Source organism: Podarcis melisellensis (assembly GCF_964234715.1).
Source record: "Podarcis melisellensis genome assembly, chromosome: 14".
Classification (NCBI taxonomy): Eukaryota; Metazoa; Chordata; class Lepidosauria; order Squamata; family Lacertidae; genus Podarcis; species Podarcis melisellensis.
The window spans coordinates 18,227,909-18,250,731 of record NC_138546.1 but is presented as its reverse complement, the minus strand read 5'-3'; the positions used below and the strand labels follow the sequence as shown (position 1 = coordinate 18,250,731).

Sequence of the window (22,823 nt, the reverse complement as noted above, 5' to 3'; positions counted from 1 at the left end):
CTTGAGGGTCTCAGGATCCCCATATGCGCTTTAAATGGTAACCTGTGAAACTTCACTTACTTCAAAAGGGGTTGAGCTAGCCTTGTGCAGGGTGGAGTGGTTGTGTTCCCTTCTGCTCATGCTGCTGAGTTCCTAGCCTTCTGCCATAAAAGTCCTGCCATGATGGCACTATTATACACACATATTAAAGGTATGATAGAACCCTGCCTTGTGTTACATCTGCTGGTATCTTTAACAATTCAACGCAGGTCACGCCATCAATTTATAGCTCTCCATTCAGCCATGGCTGCCCCTCCCCCGCAAGAATTCTAGGAGCTAATGTTTGTTAAGGGTACTGAGGGATGCAGGTGGTGCTGTGGTCTAAGCCAGTGAGCCTCTTGGGCTTGCCAATCAGAAGGTTGGTGGTTCGAATCCCCGTGTCGGGGTGAGATCCTGTTGCTCCAGTTCCTGCCAACCTAGCAGTTCAAAAGCATGCCAGTGCAAATAAATAGGTACCGCTGCAGTCGGAAGGTAAACGGCATTTCCGTGCGCTCTGGTTTCTGTCATGGTGTCCCATTGTGCCAGAAGCAGTTTAGTCATGCTGGCCACATGACCCAGAAAGCGGTCTGTGGACCAGCACCGGCTCCCTTGGCCTGAAAGCGAGATGAGCGCCACAACCCCATAGTCGCCTTTGACTGGACTTCACTGTCCAGGGCTCCTTTACCTTTATGGGTACTGAGTTGTTAAGGGAACCTTGTTCCCCGCAAAGAGCTACAATTCCCACAGTTCCCTGTGAAGAGGGCATGACTCTGGAAACTTTAGCATTGGGGGGGAGGCTAGGGACCTCCTAACAGCTCTCAGCACCCTTAACAAACTACAGAATTCTTGGGGGGGGGGAAGCCATGACCGTTGAAAGGGCCCTCATAGTGTTTAAATGGATAGCGCGAAGGTTGCAGCAGCGGAGGGAGATCCCTGCCCCTTTCTCCTTAGCGGAACTTAATGTGTCTCGAGTGCCTGTTTCCACACGGAGCATCCTAACGAACGGACTGACGGAGACTTGGGCGGACCAGGCTTCCGGGATAGGTAAAGTGGGCGCCTTCGTGCTATGCTCATACGGGGCGGGGGATGAGAGGAGGTGGTCTTCTGCTCCAAACGCCGGCTTGTTGGTGCCTAGAAAGAAACAAAAGAGCGAGATCGCAGCTGGAGAGCAATGCTTTCCTGTCCCTCCCGTAGAAACTTGCCCTGTCTCTTGATCCCAGTTGACTTATTTATTTAGCGAAATTTATTTAAAGCTGCTCCGTGGGGAGGGAGGGAGGTGCATTCTGTCCATTCTCAGAGGCACTGCTCTCGTTCTTCCTGCCTTTTCTTCTTACACATCCCGCCTCGCGTTCAAGGATCTCAGTGCAGCGGACATTGCTTTTGCCCCCTGGCCACTTCATCCTCGGATTGGGTTAAATTGATAAAGGTTGAGCGGCTCAAGGTCACCCGGCGGGCTGGCGAGGAAGATGCAAGCCTGGGTATCCCTATTCCTAGTCTGGAACTCTATAACCACTGTGCTACACTACCGCCGGTCCGCCCCCCCCCCCCACCCGCGGTTCTGTAGCGTATGGTAACAAATGAAAGTTGATTGATTGAATTGTAATGAAGAAGAGGGTGGAGGAGAGAAGATTTTTAAATAGCAGCACTTTGCAGCTGGAGCTTTAAGGTTGATGCAAAGGTTGACATTCTAATGTTAAAATTGCTAAATTTGGTAATGCTGAGAAACAGAAACAGGGTCAATGCCCTCTTCTCCCAAATAATGTTTTCAAGACTTCAGGATTCCCCAACCGATCATCTGTCTTTTGCCTCATACTGCTTTTCTGATTGATTTAAAAAGGCATTCAGTAGTAACGTGGACTGGAAAGGTCTGCATTGTTATGTTTTTCAGTGGGGAAAACGTCCATTTTTAGAAATGCTATTGTTTTGTAAATTAACTCATAACCTACAGTGCAGACCTATGCATTCCTGCTTGGCAGTAAGCCTCCCTGAGTTCAATGGGACTTCCTCCCAGGAAAGTATATATAATCTAGTGAGTGATTACAGATCAGATTCAGCAAATGAAATGGATACATTACTAATTAACTGTGCAATCTATACATATCTATTCAGAAGGAAGTTCTACTGAGTTCAATAGAACTTGCTGCCAGGTAAATGTGTATAAAATTGCAACTTTAATCTAAAATCAACACGATCAATTTGACTCGTCCTAGAAAGCATTAATATTTCAGGCATGCTAACACTAATAATTTTTTATTGTTGTTTTCACCGCTTTTCTTAAAGTTTTAGTAATATCAGGGAAGAGTGTGCTACTGAACTTACCACATTTTGCAATACTGTATTATACAAGTTTTTCAATAAAATAAATTTCCACATAAGGCTTTGAATTTGTTTGAATTTCACATTTAAACAACACCATGCACTTTATTTGAATCTCACAAAACCAAAAAATTTCCTAGTTCCAACTTTTCCTGAAAGCACACATCACTGGTATTTGTTATTCTGTTTCCCCTGGCCTTTTGGCGTGGTGCCCCATAGAATATGCTATAATACTGCACTAGTATATGCTTCTAGTATACATATGAAACACACTCTATGGTTTGTTGTAGTTTTGCCTCTGGGCTAGTGAGCCGAGTGAGCTATGAGTAAAGATCAGAATGGAAGATATTGGAGGCAGAACCTTCCTTGGTGTTGATGAACCCACAATGGTAGAACTTTGCCAAACTTCCTCCTGCATTTAAATGGGCTCTAAAGACCATTTTTATCATTCAAGGCTTTTAATTTTTATTATTCAAGGCAGTGACATTCTACTGGCTTATATGTTATGCTGGTGTGTGTGTTTACATGTTTTCTTCTGAATTGTGATTTTTTAAAAAGAAATTAACTATGTAAGCTACCATGGGTTGTGTTTTTTTTAAAAAAAAAAGATCGATGTAAATGAGAAAAAGCAGTGGAGCAACACCCCCATGAGGTTACAGCATTGTGGTTTTTTTAGCAAGAAATGGCAAGTAAGAGGAGACATGAGAGAGGTGTGTCAAATTATGCACAGTGTGGAGAAAGGATATGGAGAAATGTTTCTCCCCCTCATAATACTAGAATTTAAGGGCAGCCAACAAAGCTTCTTTGCACCACATGGTTAAAGTATAGGGTTTGTTGCCACCAGACGTAGTGAGGACCACTAATTTGGATTGCTTTGAAAGATGATTAGATAAATTCATGGAAGATAGGGCTATCAATGGCTTCTGGCCATGAGGACTACCTTCTCTCTCCATATGCCTGGATTATGTCTCTGAATCACAAGTGGAGGGAGGGCTGTTGCACTCAGTTCCTGTGTCCTGGCTTCCCAGACACATCTGGTTAGCTATTGTGAGAACAGGATGCTGGAATAGATGGTCTTTGGCCTGATACAGGTGGTTCTTATGTTTCCCCCTTGCAGACATGGATCCTGAGGATGCTGAAGAATTGGCAGCTGAGTTGCACGGAAAGCCTGTGGATGTCTGGGACCTCTTGCAAATTGCAGCAGGCACTGGCTTGACCGCCTATGTTGTGTGGGCAGGAATTCTCATGCCAGGATTCCGCAAAGTGCCTTTAAAATTACAGGTACATAGCAGGTGATTTGCTGTGACATTTGAGGGGAAAGCAGCACAGTTAACTGGCACATGATTATTGTGTTGGGAGGGAACTTCTTCAGGCAGGACTCTCCCTTATGAGACAAAGAAGGGTCTTTGGACATTTTAAAAAAGCACAAACACACTGAAGATGATTCATGGATTTGATTCTGATGGCCAGATATTTGAAATAAGAATAAGAATTTATTATTTATACCCCGCCCATCTGGCTGAGTTTCCCCAGCCACTCTGGGTGGCTCCCAATCAAATGTTAAAAACAGTACAGCATTAAATATTAAAAACTTCCCTGAACAGGACTGCCTTCAGATGTCTTTTAAAGATAGGATAGCTGCTTATTTCCTTGACATCTGAAGGGAGGGTGTTCCACAGGGTGGGCACCACTACCGAGAAGGCCCTCTGTCTAGTTCCCTGTAACCTCACTTCTTGCAATGAGGGAACTGCCAGAAGGCCCTCTGTGCTGGATCTCAGTGTCCGGGTGAACGATGGGGGTGGAGATGCTCCTTCAGAAATGCTTAATTACAATCTGTATCAGGGTGCCTTCCAGATGCTATACCCTGATGTGATGCTCTTCAGTTGCCATCAGCCCCAACCACCATGGCTGATGGGAGCTGTAGTCCACCAACATCTGAAGAGTATCATGTTGGCTTCCTTATTTTAAGGCAGCAATGGGGAACCTGTGGCCTTCCAGATGATGTTGGACTCCCAACAACCGCTGCCAGTATTAGCAATGGTCACAGATGAGAATTGTAATCCAACGACCCCTGAAGGGCCAAAAGTTCCCCAACCCTTTGTTGACATCCAGAGAAATGTCAAAATATTCTCTCCCCCAAATAATTGGGTGTCCTTTTGCCTATCTATTTGAGTAGGCAGATAATTGATTTGGCTCAACACAAGATAGTCACGTCAAGTCAGCTGCTCCCTCTTCCAAGGTCTGGTTCACCCATGAGCCCCCCATGGCGCTAGCAAGGCTGTGCTGCCATCAGTCCCAGCATTATATAACGCTGATGAGAGTTGTAGTCTAACACATCCAGAAAACACCAGGTTCACAAAGACCAGGGCATTTTTTCAGCTGGAATTAATCGGAACTCAGTCCCGACACCTCTCAGGTGGGCACCATTGTCATTATAAGAGGACAAAGGCGGTGTTTATTGTGAGTTCCAGCACCACTTTTTCTAGAAAAATAGCACTGACAAAGACTGTTTTAGAGTCTTTAGGATTCCATGTATATTCCCTACCCCGGAACTCTGTGGCCCTTTCCAACTCAGAGCTTGCCTCTCTCTCTCCTCCTCATCCAGGTGCCGTATGTCCCAGCAAATGCCAATCAAGTGGAGAATGTGATGTCACTGCTGAAAGGACGCTCTGGGAAGATGGTGGATTTAGGGTCAGGCGATGGCAGAATTGTAAGAGCAGCGAGCTTGTTTCTTGATGGTGGCATGTTCCATGAAGCTAGGTGGCCCACTTGAAAGAACTACAATATATAAGAATTTGGATCCAAAGGGAAGAGTAGAACAGGACTAGGGAACCTTTAGCCCTCCAGCTATTAGTGATTTAAGTAAACTTCACAGATGGTGTTAGCTTCTGAAGAAATGCTTGATCAAGGCTAGAGTCCCAAAAATAATAATCTGGGGCAAGGCAGCTCTCCTGTGTTTCTAAGGATCACAAATGCAGTCAATAAAATAAGTGCCTTGGCTGTGCTTCCAGGTGCTAGAGGCTTACAAGCAAGGTTTCAGACCCGCTGTTGGCTATGAGCTCAATCCATGGCTCTTACGACTTTCAAGCTATCGTGCCTGGAAGGCCGGCTGCTATGGAAAAGTTTCTTACTGTCGGGACGATCTTTGGAAGGTGAGGCAAGAGGCTCCATGAAATTGCACAGATAATCTGGGGGTAGTGAGAGGACACGCGACACATTGGCTGCCGGTGTTCGTCAGCCTCTTCATGAGCTAGGCTGCAAAGTCCGGCTGGCAGGTAGTTTTTAGGCCAGGATAGGGATATTTTTAATTGTAGGTATTAGGCTGGGTGCTAGGGATTGAAGCTGGGCTTCAGACATTGGATCAAGTTAACCAATAGTCTTGGTTCTCTCTCTTAAAGGTGGATCTGTCAGATTGTAAGAATGTCACTGTGTTCTTGGCACCTAGCGTGGTAAGCATATTTATTTACTATTACTATTCATATATAAAGCCCATAGCAGCTTGGGACCAGATTACTTGCAGAATCATCTTACACCGTATATGCCAACTCAACATTGACCTGCAGAGCTGGCACTGTTACAAGGAACTTTGGAACTCCCTGCATGTTGACATCAGGCAGGTGCTTTCACTGTACTCTTTTTGGCACCTGCATAAAACATTTTTGTTTAGGCAAGCTTATCCAGCCATGCAGAATGTTGACATGTGTTTTAATCTCTTTTTAAAGTTCTGTTGATTTTAATTCTCCTTAGAATGTTTTTAAACACCTGCTTAAAACTATATTTTCTTGATAATTGTATTTTTATTTTTTTAAAAAACCAGTTAGAGGTTTCCATACAATTAAGTGCAGTGGGGTGTGTGTGTGTGTGTGTGTGTGTGTAATAACCCAGGCATTTTTCTTCCCTTTTCTCAGTTGCAACTTCTGGAAAGGAAGCTGCTTGTGGAACTTCCGGATGAGGCCCGTGTAGTGGCTGGACGCTTCCCCCTCCCCAACTGGACACCCACCAGCATGGCTGGGGAAGGTTTGAACCGAGCCTGGGCCTACGATATCAAGACTGTACGGCAGTCCGAGCAGGACAGACCAGAGGGAAGCCCGGTATAAGAACGTGTCCTCTAGGACAGTGTTTCCCAACCTTGGGCCTCCAGCTGTTTTTGAACTACAATTCCCATCATTCCTGACCACTGGTCTTGCTAGCTAGGGATGATGGGAGTTGTAGTCCAAAAACAGCTGGAGGCCCAAGGTTGGGAAACACTGCTCTAGGAAACAAGCAGGCACCTTTGCAAGACGGACAAGGGCTGTTTCCAGTGGCTCAGAGAGTGAAATCTGCTTCTTTCCAATTGCTGGCCTTGACAGCCCTTTATAAGCACTGGGGTGTGGGAGGGAAGCAGGCAGGAACAATGAGATGATTTGTCAAGGGAAGTCACATGGTTTCCGTAACTCCTCCCCCGAATCCTGCTAATTCTGGAAACTCATTAGAACCTTTGCCGCAGGATGGGACAGGTTTGTCTCTTCATTGTGGAGTAGTGTGTATATTTATTTATTTATTTGTAATGAACTTTCACAGCACTTATTTTTTTTACTCATCTCAGTGTGTGGTCCAGTGGGCTGCTAAGATCTTATTGGGGTAGCAAACCCATGTCATGCCTCAGCTTGGAGCTTTGGTTGAGAAATAAAGAGAACTGTGATCCTCGGGATGCTGAGGATTAATGTACCAGATAGCGATATATTTTACTAACATGGTACAACTTCAGGTTTCTACACATGGTGGTATGGTTTGCAAACTACTCTAAATCATGGCTTAGTGTTACATGTAATTTCCATATAACCGGGGTGGGGTGGGGATTTCAGCTGAGTTTAGTTTCGCTTTCAAAGGCTGTCATTTGAACCATGGTTCGTGGTTTTATTCCAACCAAGGTTACTAAACAAACCAAATTTTCAAGTTCAGACGTAAAGCTGGCTTACTTCATTAACCATTTCACTGGAACACGATAATAAGCATCTGAATGTCAGAATGAAAGCTGGTGAGAGTAAGACAGAAGGGAGAGAGAATGCAATGGAAATACTGAAAGAAGAAACAAATGCATTTGGAATGTAAGAGCTCACAAGACATTGCGAATTGAGTGTCTCAGACTAGAGTTCAAATCCTTGCTCCACCATGGTTATCGGTGGACGACAGGCACGGTTTCTCATCCTAGCCTACCTCCTGGGGTTGTTCCGAAGATAATTTGGGGGTAGCATATGGGTGGAAGAACAGCTCTGAGCCTCTTAGACAAAGGACAGGATTTTTTAAAAAACGAAAGACAAAAATGGTTGCTGAAAGGCCTTCATTGAGCCACTTGCTTCCTGGAGTCTCTTCTGTGGGATGGAAGTATACACAACCATTGCAATCCACCTGCTGTTCAGGCCAAGGTGCCCGTCCTCCTTGAGGATGCTACAAAGCCTTTTCTTCCCATAGCTTGGGTGTCAAGACACTACATTTCGTTACTGAAATTCCTCTTGGGTTTTGAAGTTGCCAGAGGGTTAGAAGCTCCGGCAATTAGTTCTTCGTGGCTGTCTATTCCCAGAAGTTTCCTTAGCCTCAAGATCTCCTGCTTGTACCTGCAGCACAACAGCAGAGTGAAAATGGCATTAACCCAGTTCTGCTGGGTACCTAATTCAGATACCTAAGGTGGATGGAACCGCCTGAGTAATGAGCTTCCATGTGGCTTCCTTTGGTAGCAAGGGACTGTGAGAGCAGAGTAGGCTTATGTGTGGGAGAAGTAGGAAGACATTGGCTGACCAAGGCCACCTGGTTCTCATGACCAGGAGGTTTCCTGGGCTATGTCATTTATATCCCAACTTAATTGCCTCTAGTTTCCTCCTCCAGCCCAAGCTGTGTAAGGCAATGGGGGAGATGGTACTGCTGTTTTTCAGCCCAGTGGGGTCAGGTGATTGGAGGAACCAATAAGGGCCTGGCTAGCCCTATATTACTGATTCACCAGGCTGGATGCCTCAGTTCAGGAAACTTGGCACTGAGGGGAGCTGATGAAGAGACTCAACACCCAGAACAAGGATGGGGAAGCTGTGACTGGGAAGGCAGCCATGGGGCTGTAAAAAGATTGCCCATTCCTGCTTTGTGAAAATGTTGAAGTGGTATGATTATGAGACATGAGCTGGCGGGAGAGCCCTATGAAAGATTTTGACAGTTAAAGCCTCACCCAGGTGAAAAGACCTCTCACCTTACAAGGTGTTTATCCACATACTCCTGCAGTTCGGCTACCTGCTCTTCTGCCACCATCGCCCGTGTCAGCAGCTGACTCCTTTCCTTTTCGAGATCCTCCTGTGGTTGGGAGAAGGCAACCATAGAGGCAGGAAGGACCAAAAAAAAGGATGGGTAGACGGGCAGATTTTAATGTTATTTGTATAGGCCACTTTTCCACCCATATGTTTTTAAGGCAGCTCACAGAGTTTAAAACAATGAAACAGCACTCCCTGCTTTATATATGAGAGAAACCCATCTGCATTGGCAGTCTGCTGGCTTTTGAAGATGCCCCTTTTTACACAGGCGCTCCCTTGATATCACTGCCTCTTGTTTTTAATCACTTTGCTGCTTTAATGGGATTGTTCAATTGCCTGCTCTGATTATGGATATTTTTCTTAATGGGATTGTTTTACTGTGTGTTTAAATTATGGATTCTTATAGTTTAATGCTTCTATGGTTTGTTTTTATACTTTTGAACTGCTCGGATGCCTGGTATGGCATTAAGCAGTATAAAAATTAATAAATGATAATGAAGTAAAAAGGACGGTACCAAAACCACTCTGTCCTATAAAACAGAGGGAGCCAGTGTGGAGCCCCCCAGATGCAAAGTAGATGTTCTGCCGCTCAGCTGTGCTTTGTGGCCTTGTGCTTTTGGCAGATGAATAGAACAGCACCCCCTTTCATACAGAGACCCAGACTGCCAAACACCCCCTTCAGCAGGGGTCAGCAAACTTTTTCAGCGGGGGCTGGACTATATATATATATATTGGGGGGGATGAACAAATTCCTATGCCCCACAAATAACCCAGAGATGCATTTTAAATAAAAGCACACATTCGACTCATATAAAAACATGCTGATTACCAGACCGTCCGCAGGCTGGATTTAGAAGGTGATTGGGCCAGATCCAGCCCCTGGACCTTAGTTTGCCTACCCATGCCCTTCAGGTCTAGATTCAGGAACCATCACCTGGCCTTTACACCAACATATCTCTGTGGTTTCAAGGGGGAGTTTTTATTTGAAAATATGTTCCGTTCATAATGGATGGGGTATTTCAAGTTACTTGAAAAGGGGAAAGAAAGAGCAGGTGTGAATTGAAATCCATACTTAATCCTTATTGCATGCATAACTTAAATTGAGTTTTAAGTCCTGCAGGCTTCCCATAAGCATCTGGTTGGCCACCGTGAGAATTGACAACCCAGTCAGATGGGCAGGGTACAAATTGTTATATGCTGGACTAGATGGGTCATTGAACTGATCCAGCAGAATATGAATATGGAATATGATCTCTCTCTCTCTCTCTCTCACTCTCATACACACACACACACACACACACACACACACACGTGTGTATTTGACACTATTGGCCTTACTGTGTTACCAGAATGTTTTACCTGTGTGGTTTGAGTGAACTCTCGTAGTTGTTTCCGGAGCTCAGCCCAGCCCGCTTCGTCCAGCGTGCTGAAAAGAAAAAGGAGCAAAAGGGAACTGGAAAGAGCCCTGTCAGCAAGCCATCCATTTCTTCATGTGACTGGTCGGCTTCCATGTTTTTGGCGTACAACACCCATTATCCACAGCCAGCATGTCCAAACTGGAGTGATGGGAATTGTAGCCCAAAATATCTGGAAGGGGCACCAGTATGGTATGAAATTAAGAATGTTTCCTGCAGGCCACAAGTAATTCGCAATCAAGTATCATGCCTTAAAAAGACAAATGAGAACTAGAGGACTGGATATCAGCATGAGATGTCCATCTGGAGGGCACCAGGTTGGCAAATGCTGCTCTATCTCTTGCCCAGACCCTCAGGAGTAGCTAACATGGTGCCCTACAGATGTTGCTGCACTCCAGCTGCCATCTGCCCTAGCCAGTGTGGCTCATGGTCACAGGGTGGATGGGTGCTGGGAGTCCAGCAATATCTGGATGGAGCCATGTTGGCTGCCCCTAGTAGAACTATCTCTCCCGCCCCCCCCCCAAGATGGTCAGATGAGCAAATACAAAGTCACGTTAGCAGCCCCACATATTGCACGAGGCAAAGCATTCTGTAAAACAATGGGCTCTGGCTGGTGAGAAAGGGAGGGACAGAAGCCCTGGAATGCAACTCTTCCATTTATGTATTTGCAAATTCCATTACTATGCATCTGGGTAAATCCACTTATTTCACTGGGGTGGCTTAAATCGTGAGGATAGGTGATCTAATTGCGAGGAAGTATGCAGGCAAGCCGTGGGAAAGTTCTTCGTAGCCTGTCCGGGGACTGCATAAGCAAAATATAGGTCACATTTGATGTTCGGGGAGTTCTGACTGTATAGAAAGGATGGTATGAACCGAGGAATGCATTGTGTGCCGGTTAACGTAGAAATTTGTTTAGGGCTGCAAGATCTCCCTCTAGAGGTCAAGTTAGCTGCTGTAAACTCAGGAGAAAGGAAGTGAATTTCTCTCGCCTGCATCTCAGCATACCAGTCCATTACACTATGTGGGTGTGGTATTATGTTTCAATGTGCGGATGTGGTGTTTTGTGCTACTATGTTATGTTTCATGATGTGGATGTGTGGTTGTGGTATTATGCTATGTCAATGTGGTGCAACGTTGATGGAATCCAAGAATATTTGGAGGGTTGCATATTCCCCAGCCCTGATGTACAGTAAGAAACAGTACTTACTGCGGAGGTGATGTCCCTGAGCCAGCATTTTGACTTAACTTTACCTGTAAGGGAAAAGCAGGGGGAAAGGTGATGGATTTGATCAAAACTTCCATTTTGGGGGTGTGGAGTCTTTTTCAGCCTAAGGGCCACATTCTCTTCTGCACAACCTTCCTAGGGCCACATGCCACTGAGCGGCAGAACCATGAATATCAATGTCACCTTTGTACAGAGGGCTAGTTTCTAAACAAACTCACCCATCCTTCTCCATACAAGCAACGGGCTTTATCAGAGTTCAGGGACAGACAGTGGTGGGGAAGGAAGGTTATTATGTACTGAGTTAAATAGGATCCAAAATGCAGCAGTCTGATTGGTCCTAGAACAAATAGGATTCAGAATGCAGCAGTCTGATTGGTCCTAGAACAATGCAGCAGTATGATTGGTCCGCAGGAGCCACCCAATCCAGCTCCAGGTGGAAGTGAACCCACAACCTGATTGGCCTACAGGAGAATCCTGGAATTAGCCAATCACGTGCAGCCCATTGTGTAAACAATGTACATAAAGCAGATATTGTGGGGGAAACTTCCATTCCTCCTCACCACTATGAGCTGAATAAAGAGCATGAAATCCACTCTTGACTCCGAGTATATTTCAAAGGTGTAATACTGCAGGGCTGGTGAGTGGGTGTGGCCTGGGGAAAGAGGGCGTGGCCAGGGCCCAAGGGCCAAACAGAGAGGCTCCTCCATTAAAAGGGCCCAGCATCCAGGCAACAAAGTCCACCCCTGTTCACCTTCATCTGCAGTTCATGCAGTTGGCCCTCCAAGCTGGCTTTATCCTCCCGCAGCCGGTTCAGCTCCTGAGAGGTGCTTGTCAGCAGCTCGGCGTCTGTGATGGTGAAATGGTGTTCTGCTGGGCCAGGATCCAGATCGTGGCTGCCCAGCGACCGAATCTGTTCGCGCTGCATCCTGCAAACAGAGGGGTTACAGATCAGCCCTTAGGCTTGGCAAAGAAGTGGATTTGCTAACCACATATTCACAGTGATATGCAGCACATGTGCGCATGCACGCACCACCTTAAAGTCCTCAACAAGTTTCATTGTACGTTTGCATAAGCCAGAGAGCCCACTTCATCAGACGCATCAAAGACAGCTTCCATGTGCATTGAGATGAACTGATGAATCGGCTCTTCAGCAAGCACCGAAAAGGATGGAGCGTAGGATTTAACTGCCAGCACTTGGGGACTCCCTCAGTTCCAGACACTATAATATTGATTATAGAATGGAAGTTGAAATGTGCGCGAGAAGGTTGGAATGTGAAGGTTGTGTTTAAAGAGAACATGAGAGAAGGACGGAATGACACGTTTGCAGGAGATATTGCTATAAGGAAGCAGGAGGGAGGAGAAGAGAAGAGTTTTGATGTCTCACAATGAAACCCAGTAGACTTTAGTAGAAGGAAATATTGCCATTTATAGACAGAACTGTCCCTTTGCTGGTAACTATAAACGCATGTGCTGTTCTCATATTTGGTATGCCAAACCTCAACTACTTGCTGGTTGAGGTTGTGTCACACTGGCCTTTCAGTGCCTAAGTAAAGATCCTGTTTTACTGACAATTGGTGTCTGGATTCTACTGGCTAACTTTCTGCACTAGGGGGTTGCCTCTTACCGGGGGGTAGGATTTAACCACTGGCACTAGGGGATTTGCCTGTGCCATGGCCACTGCAGGAATAGCTGCCGGCGCTAGCAGGATTGCTGCCTTGCAACATGGCCTCTCCCCTACCTGTACGCAATGAGCAGGCCCTCGTGCCTCTTGACCAAGTTCTGCAGGCGTTTCTTGTAGCCGCGAGTGGCTTTGGCCAGCTGTTCCTCCCTAGACTTGTACGAAGCCCGGATGTCCTGCAGCATGCCATCTACGAAGCGCTTCATGTGAGCCGGTTTGAAGGTGCTTTTGCTGGTTCCTTTTGCTGCAGCGGCAACTGACTTGCTGTCAATGTGCTCCTTGGAACACAGACACACAGAGATAGTCTCATATGCTAGCTCAGTACAGGAGTGGGGAATCTTTTTTCAGACCAAATGCCATAGTCCCTTCTGGACAACCTTCCAGATGACACATGACCCTGGTGGGCGGGACCAGAGGCAGAAGTGGGTGGAGCAACACATGCAAATTCAGGGTTCATGGACACATTCCAGCCAGGCAAAAGCACTCAAAGAAGGTGCACAGCAGAGCTGGTAAGGGCTGTGGCTTTGGAGGCAGATAGAGAGACCATTGGCTCCTCCAGACCTGAGGGTTCCCTATTCATGGCCCATTTATTTTGAAACTGGGAATGGGAGTACACTAAAGTGTTGTGAGGAATCCAGTCTCCAGTGACCCTAAAGAATCCAGGCACAGGAAAGGTTTCCCATTGTCTCTTCCTGATTTCCTGGTCCGGGCTTGCCCTCTTCCAAGCTCCATAATTCTGCCACTGTCCTGGCTGGGATTGGAAGTCAGGAAACTTCCTTAGGCCGGGTCAGATGGTTTGGCTATCAAAGCCCAGTACTGTCTGCTTGGACCACCACCAGCTGCTCTGGGATTTGGTGAAGAAGATCCAGGCTCTGGCACATCTGCCACCCACCCACCCCAAAGGGAACTGCTCACCGCCAGGTCTGTGATGTACTGAAGGAGCCGCGACCTGTACTCCTCATTCAGTTCCTTCAGCTGCAGCTGAAGCCGGGAATTCTCTGCCTCCACTTCTTGGAGCTGGCTTTGGGACGAGAGTAATACCTGCGGGCAAAATGGCACACAATCTTGTTGAAATATGAGATGCCATCATCTGTATTGGCATTCTGCCGGCTTTTGAGGTTGCACCTATTTACACAGGTGTTCTCTTGACTTGAGCCTCCTGTTTCAACTGCTGTGTTGTTGTTTGAATGGATTGTTTTATTATGTACTAATATAATAATAATAATAATAATAATAATAATAATAATAATAATAATTTATTATTTATACCCCGCCCATCTGGCTGGGCCTCCCCAGCCACTCTGGGCGGCTTCCATAAAAACCAAAAATACAGTAAAATCACACTTTAAAAACTTCCCTGAACAGGGCTGCCTTAAGATGTCTTCTGAATGTCAGGTAGTTGTTTATCGCTTTGACATCTGCTGGAAGGGCGTTCCACAGGGTGGGCGCCACTACCGAGAAGGCCCTCTGCCTGGTTCCCTGTAGCTTTGCTTCTCACAATGAGGGAACCGCCAGAAGGCCCTCGGCGCTGGACCTCAGCGTCCGGGCAGAATGATGGGGGTGGAGACGCTTCTTCAGGTATACTGGACCGAGGCCGTTTAGGGCTTTAAAGGTCAGCACCAACACTTTGAATTGTGCTCGGAAACATACTGGGAGCCAATGTAGGTCTTTCAGTGCCTAGTGTTGTTCGGGAATAATATGAAACCAAAAAAGTCAATTCAGTTTTGAGCGGTTCTGTCTGCCATCTTGGCATCTAGTTGTATCCAAACCTAGATGAAAACCTGCTCCTTGCTCTCAGGAACCATCATACAAAATTTCCTTACGGCGTCCTAAGAGGTATCCCAATGCACAGCAAACAAACAAATTCCCAAAAATCTATAGTAGATTTTCATTAGGGATGTTTATGTTTTAATGGGGTCGTTTGATTGTATAGACAGTGTAATTATTATGGGTGTTTGCATTTTAAAGTTTGTGTAAATTAGTTTTAATATTATGCAAACTGCTTAGAAGCTTCCTTTGGCAATCAAGCATCATATAAATTAATAAATAAGAACAGAACATGAGTATATTAGAAAACAGTGTCCTGCAATGCTGGGGGATTTTCACAAGGCCTATTTAAAAACAGATAAATCAAAAACTGATGAGGAAATGTGGCAAACTGAACTTAAGGTTGGGACAAAATGAGAAATTGAGAGAAGTCAAAAGTGACAGATTAATCCATCCCTTGAGGGAGGGGGATTTGTGAATGAGAAGGCAAGAGGACAAGGAAGGCGCAAGCATCTAAATTTGGATCATCTCATTTTTCATTTGTTACTCTGTTTCCTGAATTTGTTATTATACTGGCTTTAGATGTTTTCCATATGTGTACACGACGTTGCACTGCATGTGGAATAAGTTTCTGATGTCAAGGAGCATTAAATCTGCCACCCACAATCTGAAGTGGCGCAAGCTACTGGCAGATCACCTGTCCAAAAGCATCACACCTGCAATCTGTAAATTAAGAGCCCATTTTGTAAACTAGAAGTCCGTTCCGCACTTGTAAGGAATCGATCCTTCAGTGCGACAGCACCTTCCCTCTGGATCTCATTGGCATTTGGCAAGCAACTTCGTTGTATTAACTATGCATCTGAGGATGTTGCGAGAAACTGCTTTTAGGCTCCCAAGCTTCAATAGCCTCTTCAGAATTTAAAGATTGTAGGAGTTCATATAGATGGGCAAATCTTTCAATTTTTGTTTCTCCTTTTTTCCAGTCTTCAGCTCTCCACATTTCCACCTATATTTGTGATTATTTTTTTTAACCCTCATGAAAATCCATCAGCCTTTCAGCGCAAATTTCTCCAAACGTATACATGCAATTTTACTCAACTGGCACATTTTTGCAAAACAATGTTCCCCAAGAGAATGCATTCTTTTATGTTATTTTCAACAATATGCACACACTTTGCCTAAATATTTGCATTCTTCATACACATTACTTGGCTGGAGAACAGCATTGCAAAATGTGGAGAAGTGTTTTGGCTGGCATATTGTTTCAGAAAGTGCAAATTAGGTCGACAGGCCTTTAAATGTGAATGGAACTTCTCCCCCATCCCTAGTGATCCATAAATCCTGCTGACGGTGTAGTTCAGCTGTGACTTCCAAGGTTTCCTTACCACCGACTGTTCCGCCAGCTTGTGCTGCGTGTTCCGGATTGCCTTCTTGGCCTCCTGCAGCTCCTTGCCCTGGGTCACCCTGCAGAGACAAGGAGCCGTGCGGCAGAATACCAATGCCAGTTTGCAGTGAATATAACCCTCTGATTCGTTCGGGGGTGGATGGGGGGTTAGGCTGGGTCAGTGGCGTAGCGTGGGGGGTGCAGGGGGCCGGCCGCACCGGGCGCAACATCTGGGGGTTAGGGTTAGGGGGCGCAAATCCACGGGTTAGGGGGTGCAAATTACTTGCCTTGCCCTGGGTGCTGACAACCCACGCTACGCCACTGGGCTGGGTGCTCGTACTCACACTCTCTCCTCTAACTTCTGCTGCTGTGAGTTGTACATTTCTTTCATCTTTTCAATCTGGGCAGTGATGTGATCCTGGTTTCCCAAAAGCTTGGAGGTGGGAGAAGAACAGAAGAAGCAGTTAGTTACATATTGAGAAGATAAGAAGAGAGAGCTGCTGGATCAAGCCAATGGTCCATCCAATTCAGCATCCTGTTCTTCCAGTGGCCAGCCAGATGCTTGTAGGAAACTCTCAAGCAGGAGCTGAGTGCGAAAGCACTCTTCCTTTCTGTTGTTTCAAGCAACTGGTACAGTGGTACCTCGGGTTAAGAACTTAATTCGTTCTGGAGGTCTGTATTTTACCTGAAACTGTTCTTAACCTGAGGTACCACTTTAGCTAATGGGGCCTCCCGCTGCCGCCACACGATTTCTGTTCTCATCCTGAAGCAAAGTTCTTAATCCGAGGTACTGTTTCTGGGTTAGCAGAGTCTGTAACCTGAAGCGCCTGTAACCTGAAGTGTCTGTAACTCAAGGCACCACGGTATTCAGAAGCATTACTGCTTCCAACTGGAGGCAGAGCAGAGCTATCATGACTAGTATCCACTGATAGCCTTTGTCCTTTACAAATTTGTCCTATCCTCTTTTAAAGCCATCTAAGCCGATGACCAAGGACGCTGGTGGCGCTGTGGGTTAAACTACAGAGCCTAGGACTTGCCGATCAGAAGGTTGGCAGTTTGAATCCCCGCGACGGGGTGAGCTCCCGTTGCTCGGTCCCTGCTCCTGCCCACCTAGCAATTCGAAAGCACATCAAAGTGCAAGTAGATAAATAGGTACTGCTCTGGCGGGAAGGTAAACGGCGTTTCCGTGCACTGCTCTGGTTCGCCAGAAGTGGCTTAGTAATGCTAGCCACATGACCCGGAAGCTGTACGCCGGCTCCCGCGGCCAATAAAACGAGATGAGCGCCGCAACCCCAGAGTCGGCCATGACTGGACCTAATGGTCAGGGGTCCCTTTACCTTTACCTAAGTCGATGACCAGCACTGCCTCCTGTGGGACCAAGTTCCAGAGTTTAACCATGCACTTTGTGAAGAAAGACTTTTTGAAAATCTCTTTCTGAATCTTTCAACCTTCAGCTTCACTGGATGACCATGAATTGTAGTGTCGTGAGAGGGGGAGAATTTTTTTAAATCCAAATCCAGGGGCAGAGGAAGGAGGATGCGGTGGAGGCAAGTCACCCTGGGTGTCTTCGCTGGGGGGGGGGTGACATTTGGCTGTGCCTCCCCCCTCCCCCCTTTGTTTTGACAGCTGGGGGAGGCTTGGGAGTCGCGGTGGGCGGAGCGCTGAATGTCTGCCATCGGTGGCTCGCTCCGACCCCGGTTGCAGTGCGCGCACACCGATCTGTGCACCCGAGTGGCTATCCCGTGCCTGGGAGGGCACCCTCCACACTACACCCCCTTCGGGAGCTCACCCTCCCTGGGCAGCGCAGCCATATGCTCCACTGCTGTCCAAATCTAAAGCTCAGTTCTGCACATTTCCACTTAACAATAACAATCACTCACTCACTCACTCACTCACTCACTCACTCACTCATTTTAAAAGTCCTCATGAAAATTCCAGAGAATTTAGGTGCAGATTTCTTTTCTAATGTACAGTAGTACCTTGGTTGTTGAACTTAATCTGTTCCGGGAGTCTGTTCGACTCCTGGAACCGTTCAAAAACCAAGGCACGGCTTCCAATTGGCTGCAGGAGCAAACTGATTTGAATTTCTATCAGGCACCAAAATGCTTTGCCTGGCGTCCCTCCCTCGCCCCTGTCTTCAGAGCACAGCACAATCACCACCGCACACTCACACTTCTTTCCAGTTTCCGCCGTTCCTCTTCGGAAGCCACCACCTCTTCTGGCTATGGCAAGAAGACACAGAAGACAGCATGCATTAGATTTCTGCATACGAAAGAGATAAGAGCATCAGAAGATCCAGCTGCATCAGGCCAAAGCTCCATCTAGTGCAGGACTCTGTTCTTGCAGCGACAAACAGCAAGGACAGCAGGATTGCATGCTATCATGAACACACAATAGAAAGGATATGGAGAGTCCCTTAGGTGGCCACAAATGCATACCTTCACTTTGCGGGCAGAGAGACGGTGGACCAAGGCTCTCACCCTTTCCAACTCCACAGAACCCTGGTTGGTTTGAGCTTGGGACTTGGGGCTGTTGCCTCGGGCATTGGCCAAGTTCAGCAACTCTCTGCTAAGCTCTTCATTCTTAGCGACCTACAAAGCAAAGCAGGTAAGTGTGTTATGGAGGTGCAGGCCAACCCTTGGCTTGGAAGCCAACTATTACGTGCTGACCAGTTTTCAATTTCTACGTCTTGGAAGTTCAAGGAGCTGTTTTGGGTGTATAAAACCTTTACAGCCTATACAACCATTATCACGTAGTGCCCGTTGGATGTTTTTGGACTTCAGCTCCTAGCATGGCCCAACCATGGATGATGGGAGTTGTAGTCCAAACCATCTAGCTTGCACAAGGATGGTTTCCATGGAAGATGAACGGCCCATACTTCCTGTTCGTGTTCCTTGCCCAGTGCAAGATAATTGCTCTTCAGAACAAGATATTCGTCTGCCAGCTCCTTGCGGTTGGTCTCTAGGGCACTCAAGCGCTCTTGTAAGGCGTCGCGCTCCCCAGTGGTCTTCTCATCATGGAGCTCCACCTCCAGAATGCGGCTCTCAAGGGTCAGGATCTGGGAAAGCAAATTACAGCGAGGGAAATGTATGCAACTGTCATAACAAGTCTTGGGGAGAGGGGAGATTTGTAAAGATCATTGCCTTTGATGCTCAGCATAGCTGGGGGGTTTTTGCAATTGGTTTTACATTTAGAAACCACTCAGAGGCCATTTTGGGAATTCAGCGATGTATAAATTAAATGAAGATGACGATGGCAGATTTTGTGTGGCTTTTATATTTAAAGATAAATATACTGAAACAAATGCAGATTCATTTTATAATATTCACATATCCAGCCATATCTGGTTTCCATCCTGCAGCTAGATATTTCTCTTTTGGAAAAGATACTCTGGCGTAAGAAATATATATACATACTCAAGGACCGTTATTTCCCGTCCTGTTTTATGTAACAATTGTCTATCAATCAGTTGAGACTCCCTATCACTGAACTTGTACTTTCTAGAGCAGAGCAAGATCTATATTACTTATGTTCTAAAGACTTTTTGGGGGGGGGAGAGAATTTGAGGGGTCTTTAGAATAAATGTGAACAGGATTGTCTAGGAAGCTGCCTTATGTTGAATCAGACCATTGATCCATCATGCCCAGTTTAGTCTACACTGACTGGCAGCATTCCTGGATGCCCTACCTGCCCTGTCCCTCTTAGCCAACCCCAGTGGGCCATTCTGGGCCAGCCCTGCTCTTCAGAGTGACCCTTGGAGCCAATCCTCAGTGGCGGACCCACCACCTTTCCCTCTGATTGGCTGCAATCAGCACAAAGGGTGAGAAGGCTCCTTTTCATAGGCTAAAAAGCTCCCCTGTCATGCTGATTGGATGGCTTTAGGAAGCTGCTGCAGAAATGGTAACAAGTCTTCAATCCCCTGTGACCCTGGACTACTATAGCTCTTCCCAGTTTCTGCATCTGGTTCTACTAAGCCTTGTCCCCGGTTCTGCAAAGAATCTCGAGCACTGTCACGCGGTGAGACGATAAAGAAAACGATGGGTTGGGAGTCCACGAACTTTCACTTAACGTAGGCCCATGGAAATGAATAAACATGACAAAAAGTTATGTCAATTACCAGATTCTTCAGTTCAAAGTTTTCTGCTTCGTGACGCTCTCTCATTTTGTTGGTCTCAATCTGGAAATCAATGAAGTCCTTGGAAATCTGAGAGGACAGGAACATAAGAACATTCGGAGATGCTTAAAAATGGATTCAAACCAGCATGCGCAAGAGCATGCACGTACAGTGGTACCTCAGGATGCGAACGGGGTCCGTTCCAGAGCCCCGTTCGCATCCTGAAGCGAATGCAACCTGCGACTGCACATGTGCGGGTTGTGATTAGCTGCTTCCGTGCATGCGTGTGACGTCATTTTGACCATCTGCGCCTGCGCGAGCGACGAAACCCGGAAGTAACATGCTCTGTTACTTCCGGGTCGCCGCAGAACGCAACCCAAAAGGGCTCAACCTGAAGCGTATTGAATCCAAGGTATGACTGTAATGGGAAGTGAGAAGGGGAAGGGCACTTTTAATAAACTCTGTTCCAAAGGGAATTATTGTGAAAATAAGAAATATTTAGGGACAGACACCAAATTTTGTCCTCGCTCAGGGCACCATATTACAAAAGTCCACCCCTGTCTGCACTGCTTTTAGATGTTTTTGGAATTATTTTTAGAGTGTTTCTATCTGTTTTAGAATTTTTAGGGGTTTTTTTGTTTTTAACTAGGATTTTTGTTTGCTGCCCTCCTTGGGGATGAAAAGCAGTGTGTAAATACAATAAAAAAATAAAATTAAAAAATCACAGCATTTAGGGTCTGAGAGTCACTGTTTTCTCACCCCGGATTTACAAAGAAAGCCTGATCTACCTCGCAAGGCTGCCATAACCATGACCAAGGCACCATGTGTGAAGCATTTTGAACAACTGGATGTAATCGGGAGAGAAGCAAAGTGTTATTAATTGTCTCTGTGCAGCAGGGACCTTGCCCTATGCCTCACCTTGAGTTTCTCCTCTTCACTATGTACCAGTCTTGATGACAAGTCGGTTTTGGAGCCAGCCACCTGCCCCATTTTCTCCTGCAGCTCCCCAAGTTTGGCGCAGAGCCTCTCATTCCTGTCTTGCAGCTGAACCTGCATGAATGGGAGGAAAACATATTCAGCCCGCGGAATTCAGACTAGGCACAGGCAAATTGGTCCAATTCAATTTATCTCATTTCCCCATATTCCAAATATTAAATTCAATTTCCTTATCAGTTTGTTTGGGGGGGGCGGGGAGTCCTCATGAAAATTCATCCGTATTTTAGTACCAAATTGTCCTAATAAATACATTTTTGTGTGCCGTTTGCCTAATATACACTTTTTTAAAAAAAAACCCCACAACAACCCCATTTCCCCTAATATATTGCATTTTGTATTATTATTATTATTATTATTATTATTATTATTATTATTATTATTATTATTTCTACTGTGTTTATAAGCACTTTGAGCAATGTTTATGAGTAAATAGAGAAATAATAATAAATATTACATAATAAATAATGATATTGAATAATAATAATAATAAGTTGTAGTCCAACAAGGACTAAAGAGGTTCAATAGCCATCTCAGAGGTTGGATGACCATCTGTCATGGGTGCTTTTTAGCTGTGATTCATGATTTGCAGAGGGTTGGTCTAGATGACCCTTGAGGTCCCTTCCAATTCTTCAATTCTATGAGTCTCTGATTCTAAGGCACCAGGTGGGAAAAGGTGGAGGCTATGGGGAGCAGGAAGGCAGCAGAAGACTTGTTTGAAACCAAACACTTACGTTTTCATTGCTGAGGCGCTGAACTTGCTCTCGGAAGGTAGTAAGACGGCTGCTCTCAGTCTCATTCCCAAAGTCCATGCGGTCCAAGTGTTGGTGATGGAGGGTTTGGAGCTTCAGCTGCAAGAGGAGAAAACCCGGATGAAAGCAAAAAGGAGTGTATCTGAAAGACGATGTATTTGCCCATTGATCTTGCCTACGTAGGAAAGGGTTGCTATCAACTCAGGTTGCTAACGGGTGTGGCTTTCACCTTGTTAACAAGGTGGAGCAAATGAGAGACTCAGTGTTATTTGTGATTATTATTTGATTGGAGGAGGCCTTGGCCAATTCCTTGTTATAATCCAGCAGTCTTGAATGCGTGCCACTTATAGAGGGGAATCATAGACATAAGATCTACCAGAAACACATCACTGCTAGTTTTAACTCACTTGTGGGAACTATGAAAAGCAGTAGAAGTATGAGACGATCAGAACCCTCCAAACTTGAAGCATGGGAAGTCCTATTAAAAAATTATAATTTGGCAGAACATTTGGATTATTTGATATGTATATGTATAATTTGGAATATTTAATGTGATTTGATTGGATTGTTAAAGTGGAAAATTTAATAAAAATGATTTTAAAAAAAGGAAAGAATGTGTGCCATATGCTAAATTTGGCACTACAGTGGTACCTCAGGTTACATACGCTTCAGGTTACAGACTCTGCTAACCCAGAAATAGTGCTTCAGGTTAAGAACTTTGCTTCAGGATGAGAACAGAAATCGTGCTCCGGCGGCACGGCAGCAGCGGGAGGCCCCATTAGCTAAAGTGGTGCTTCAGGTTAAGAACAGTTTCAGGTTAAGAACGGACCTCCAGAATGAAGTACTTAACCTGAGGTACCACTGTAGTACCATTTTTTTCATCCTGGTG

General features: G+C 45.7%; 2 protein-coding genes across 2 annotated transcripts; one reads left to right on the top strand and one right to left on the bottom strand.

Annotated features, from left to right (window-relative positions):
* Positions 1 to 990: 990 nt before the first annotated feature.
* On the top strand, positions 991 to 7,041 carry ANTKMT (adenine nucleotide translocase lysine methyltransferase). The gene is made up of 7 exons (XM_081888096.1): positions 991 to 1,062; positions 3,452 to 3,615; positions 4,940 to 5,044; positions 5,346 to 5,486; positions 5,733 to 5,783; positions 6,243 to 6,448; positions 6,593 to 7,041. The coding sequence occupies exons 2-6, from the start codon at positions 3,454 to 3,456 to the stop codon at positions 6,429 to 6,431; spliced, it is 648 nt and encodes a 215-aa protein (XP_081744222.1). The 5' UTR covers positions 991 to 1,062; positions 3,452 to 3,453; the 3' UTR covers positions 6,432 to 6,448; positions 6,593 to 7,041.
* Positions 7,042 to 7,639: 598 nt separating this feature from the next.
* CCDC78 (coiled-coil domain containing 78) lies at positions 7,640 to 22,137 on the bottom strand. The gene is made up of 15 exons (XM_081888015.1): positions 21,917 to 22,137; positions 21,108 to 21,239; positions 20,193 to 20,279; positions 18,954 to 19,133; positions 18,514 to 18,666; positions 18,247 to 18,297; positions 16,420 to 16,508; positions 16,077 to 16,155; positions 13,840 to 13,965; positions 12,985 to 13,202; positions 11,998 to 12,172; positions 11,229 to 11,272; positions 9,966 to 10,032; positions 8,549 to 8,649; positions 7,640 to 7,928 (listed from the first exon to the last, which is right to left on the bottom strand). The coding sequence occupies exons 1-15, from the start codon at positions 21,992 to 21,994 to the stop codon at positions 7,802 to 7,804; spliced, it is 1,707 nt and encodes a 568-aa protein (XP_081744141.1). The 5' UTR covers positions 21,995 to 22,137; the 3' UTR covers positions 7,640 to 7,801.
* Positions 22,138 to 22,823: the final 686 nt, after the last annotated feature.

What these genes read in the sequence shown, in the direction of transcription:
- ANTKMT (XM_081888096.1), top strand. Translation starts at nt 3,454, where the DNA reads ATGGATCCTGAGGATGCTGAAGAATTGGCAGCTGAGTTGCACGGAAAG. An exon ending in GTCGGGACGATCTTTGGAAG is followed by an intron (nt 5,487 to 5,732) that starts GTGAGGCAAGAG and finishes TCTCTCTTAAAG; the next exon opens with GTGGATCTGTCAGATTGTAA. An exon ending in TGTTCTTGGCACCTAGCGTG is followed by an intron (nt 5,784 to 6,242) that starts GTAAGCATATTT and finishes CCCTTTTCTCAG; the next exon opens with TTGCAACTTCTGGAAAGGAA.
- CCDC78 (XM_081888015.1), bottom strand. Translation starts at nt 21,994, where the DNA reads ATGGACTTTGGGAATGAGACTGAGAGCAGCCGTCTTACTACCTTCCGA. An exon ending in ACTTTGAACTGAAGAATCTG is followed by an intron (nt 19,134 to 20,192) that starts GTAATTGACATA and finishes TTGCTTTCCCAG; the next exon opens with ATCCTGACCCTTGAGAGCCG. An exon ending in CAGAAGTTAGAGGAGAGAGT is followed by an intron (nt 16,156 to 16,419) that starts GTGAGTACGAGC and finishes TTGTCTCTGCAG; the next exon opens with GGTGACCCAGGGCAAGGAGC.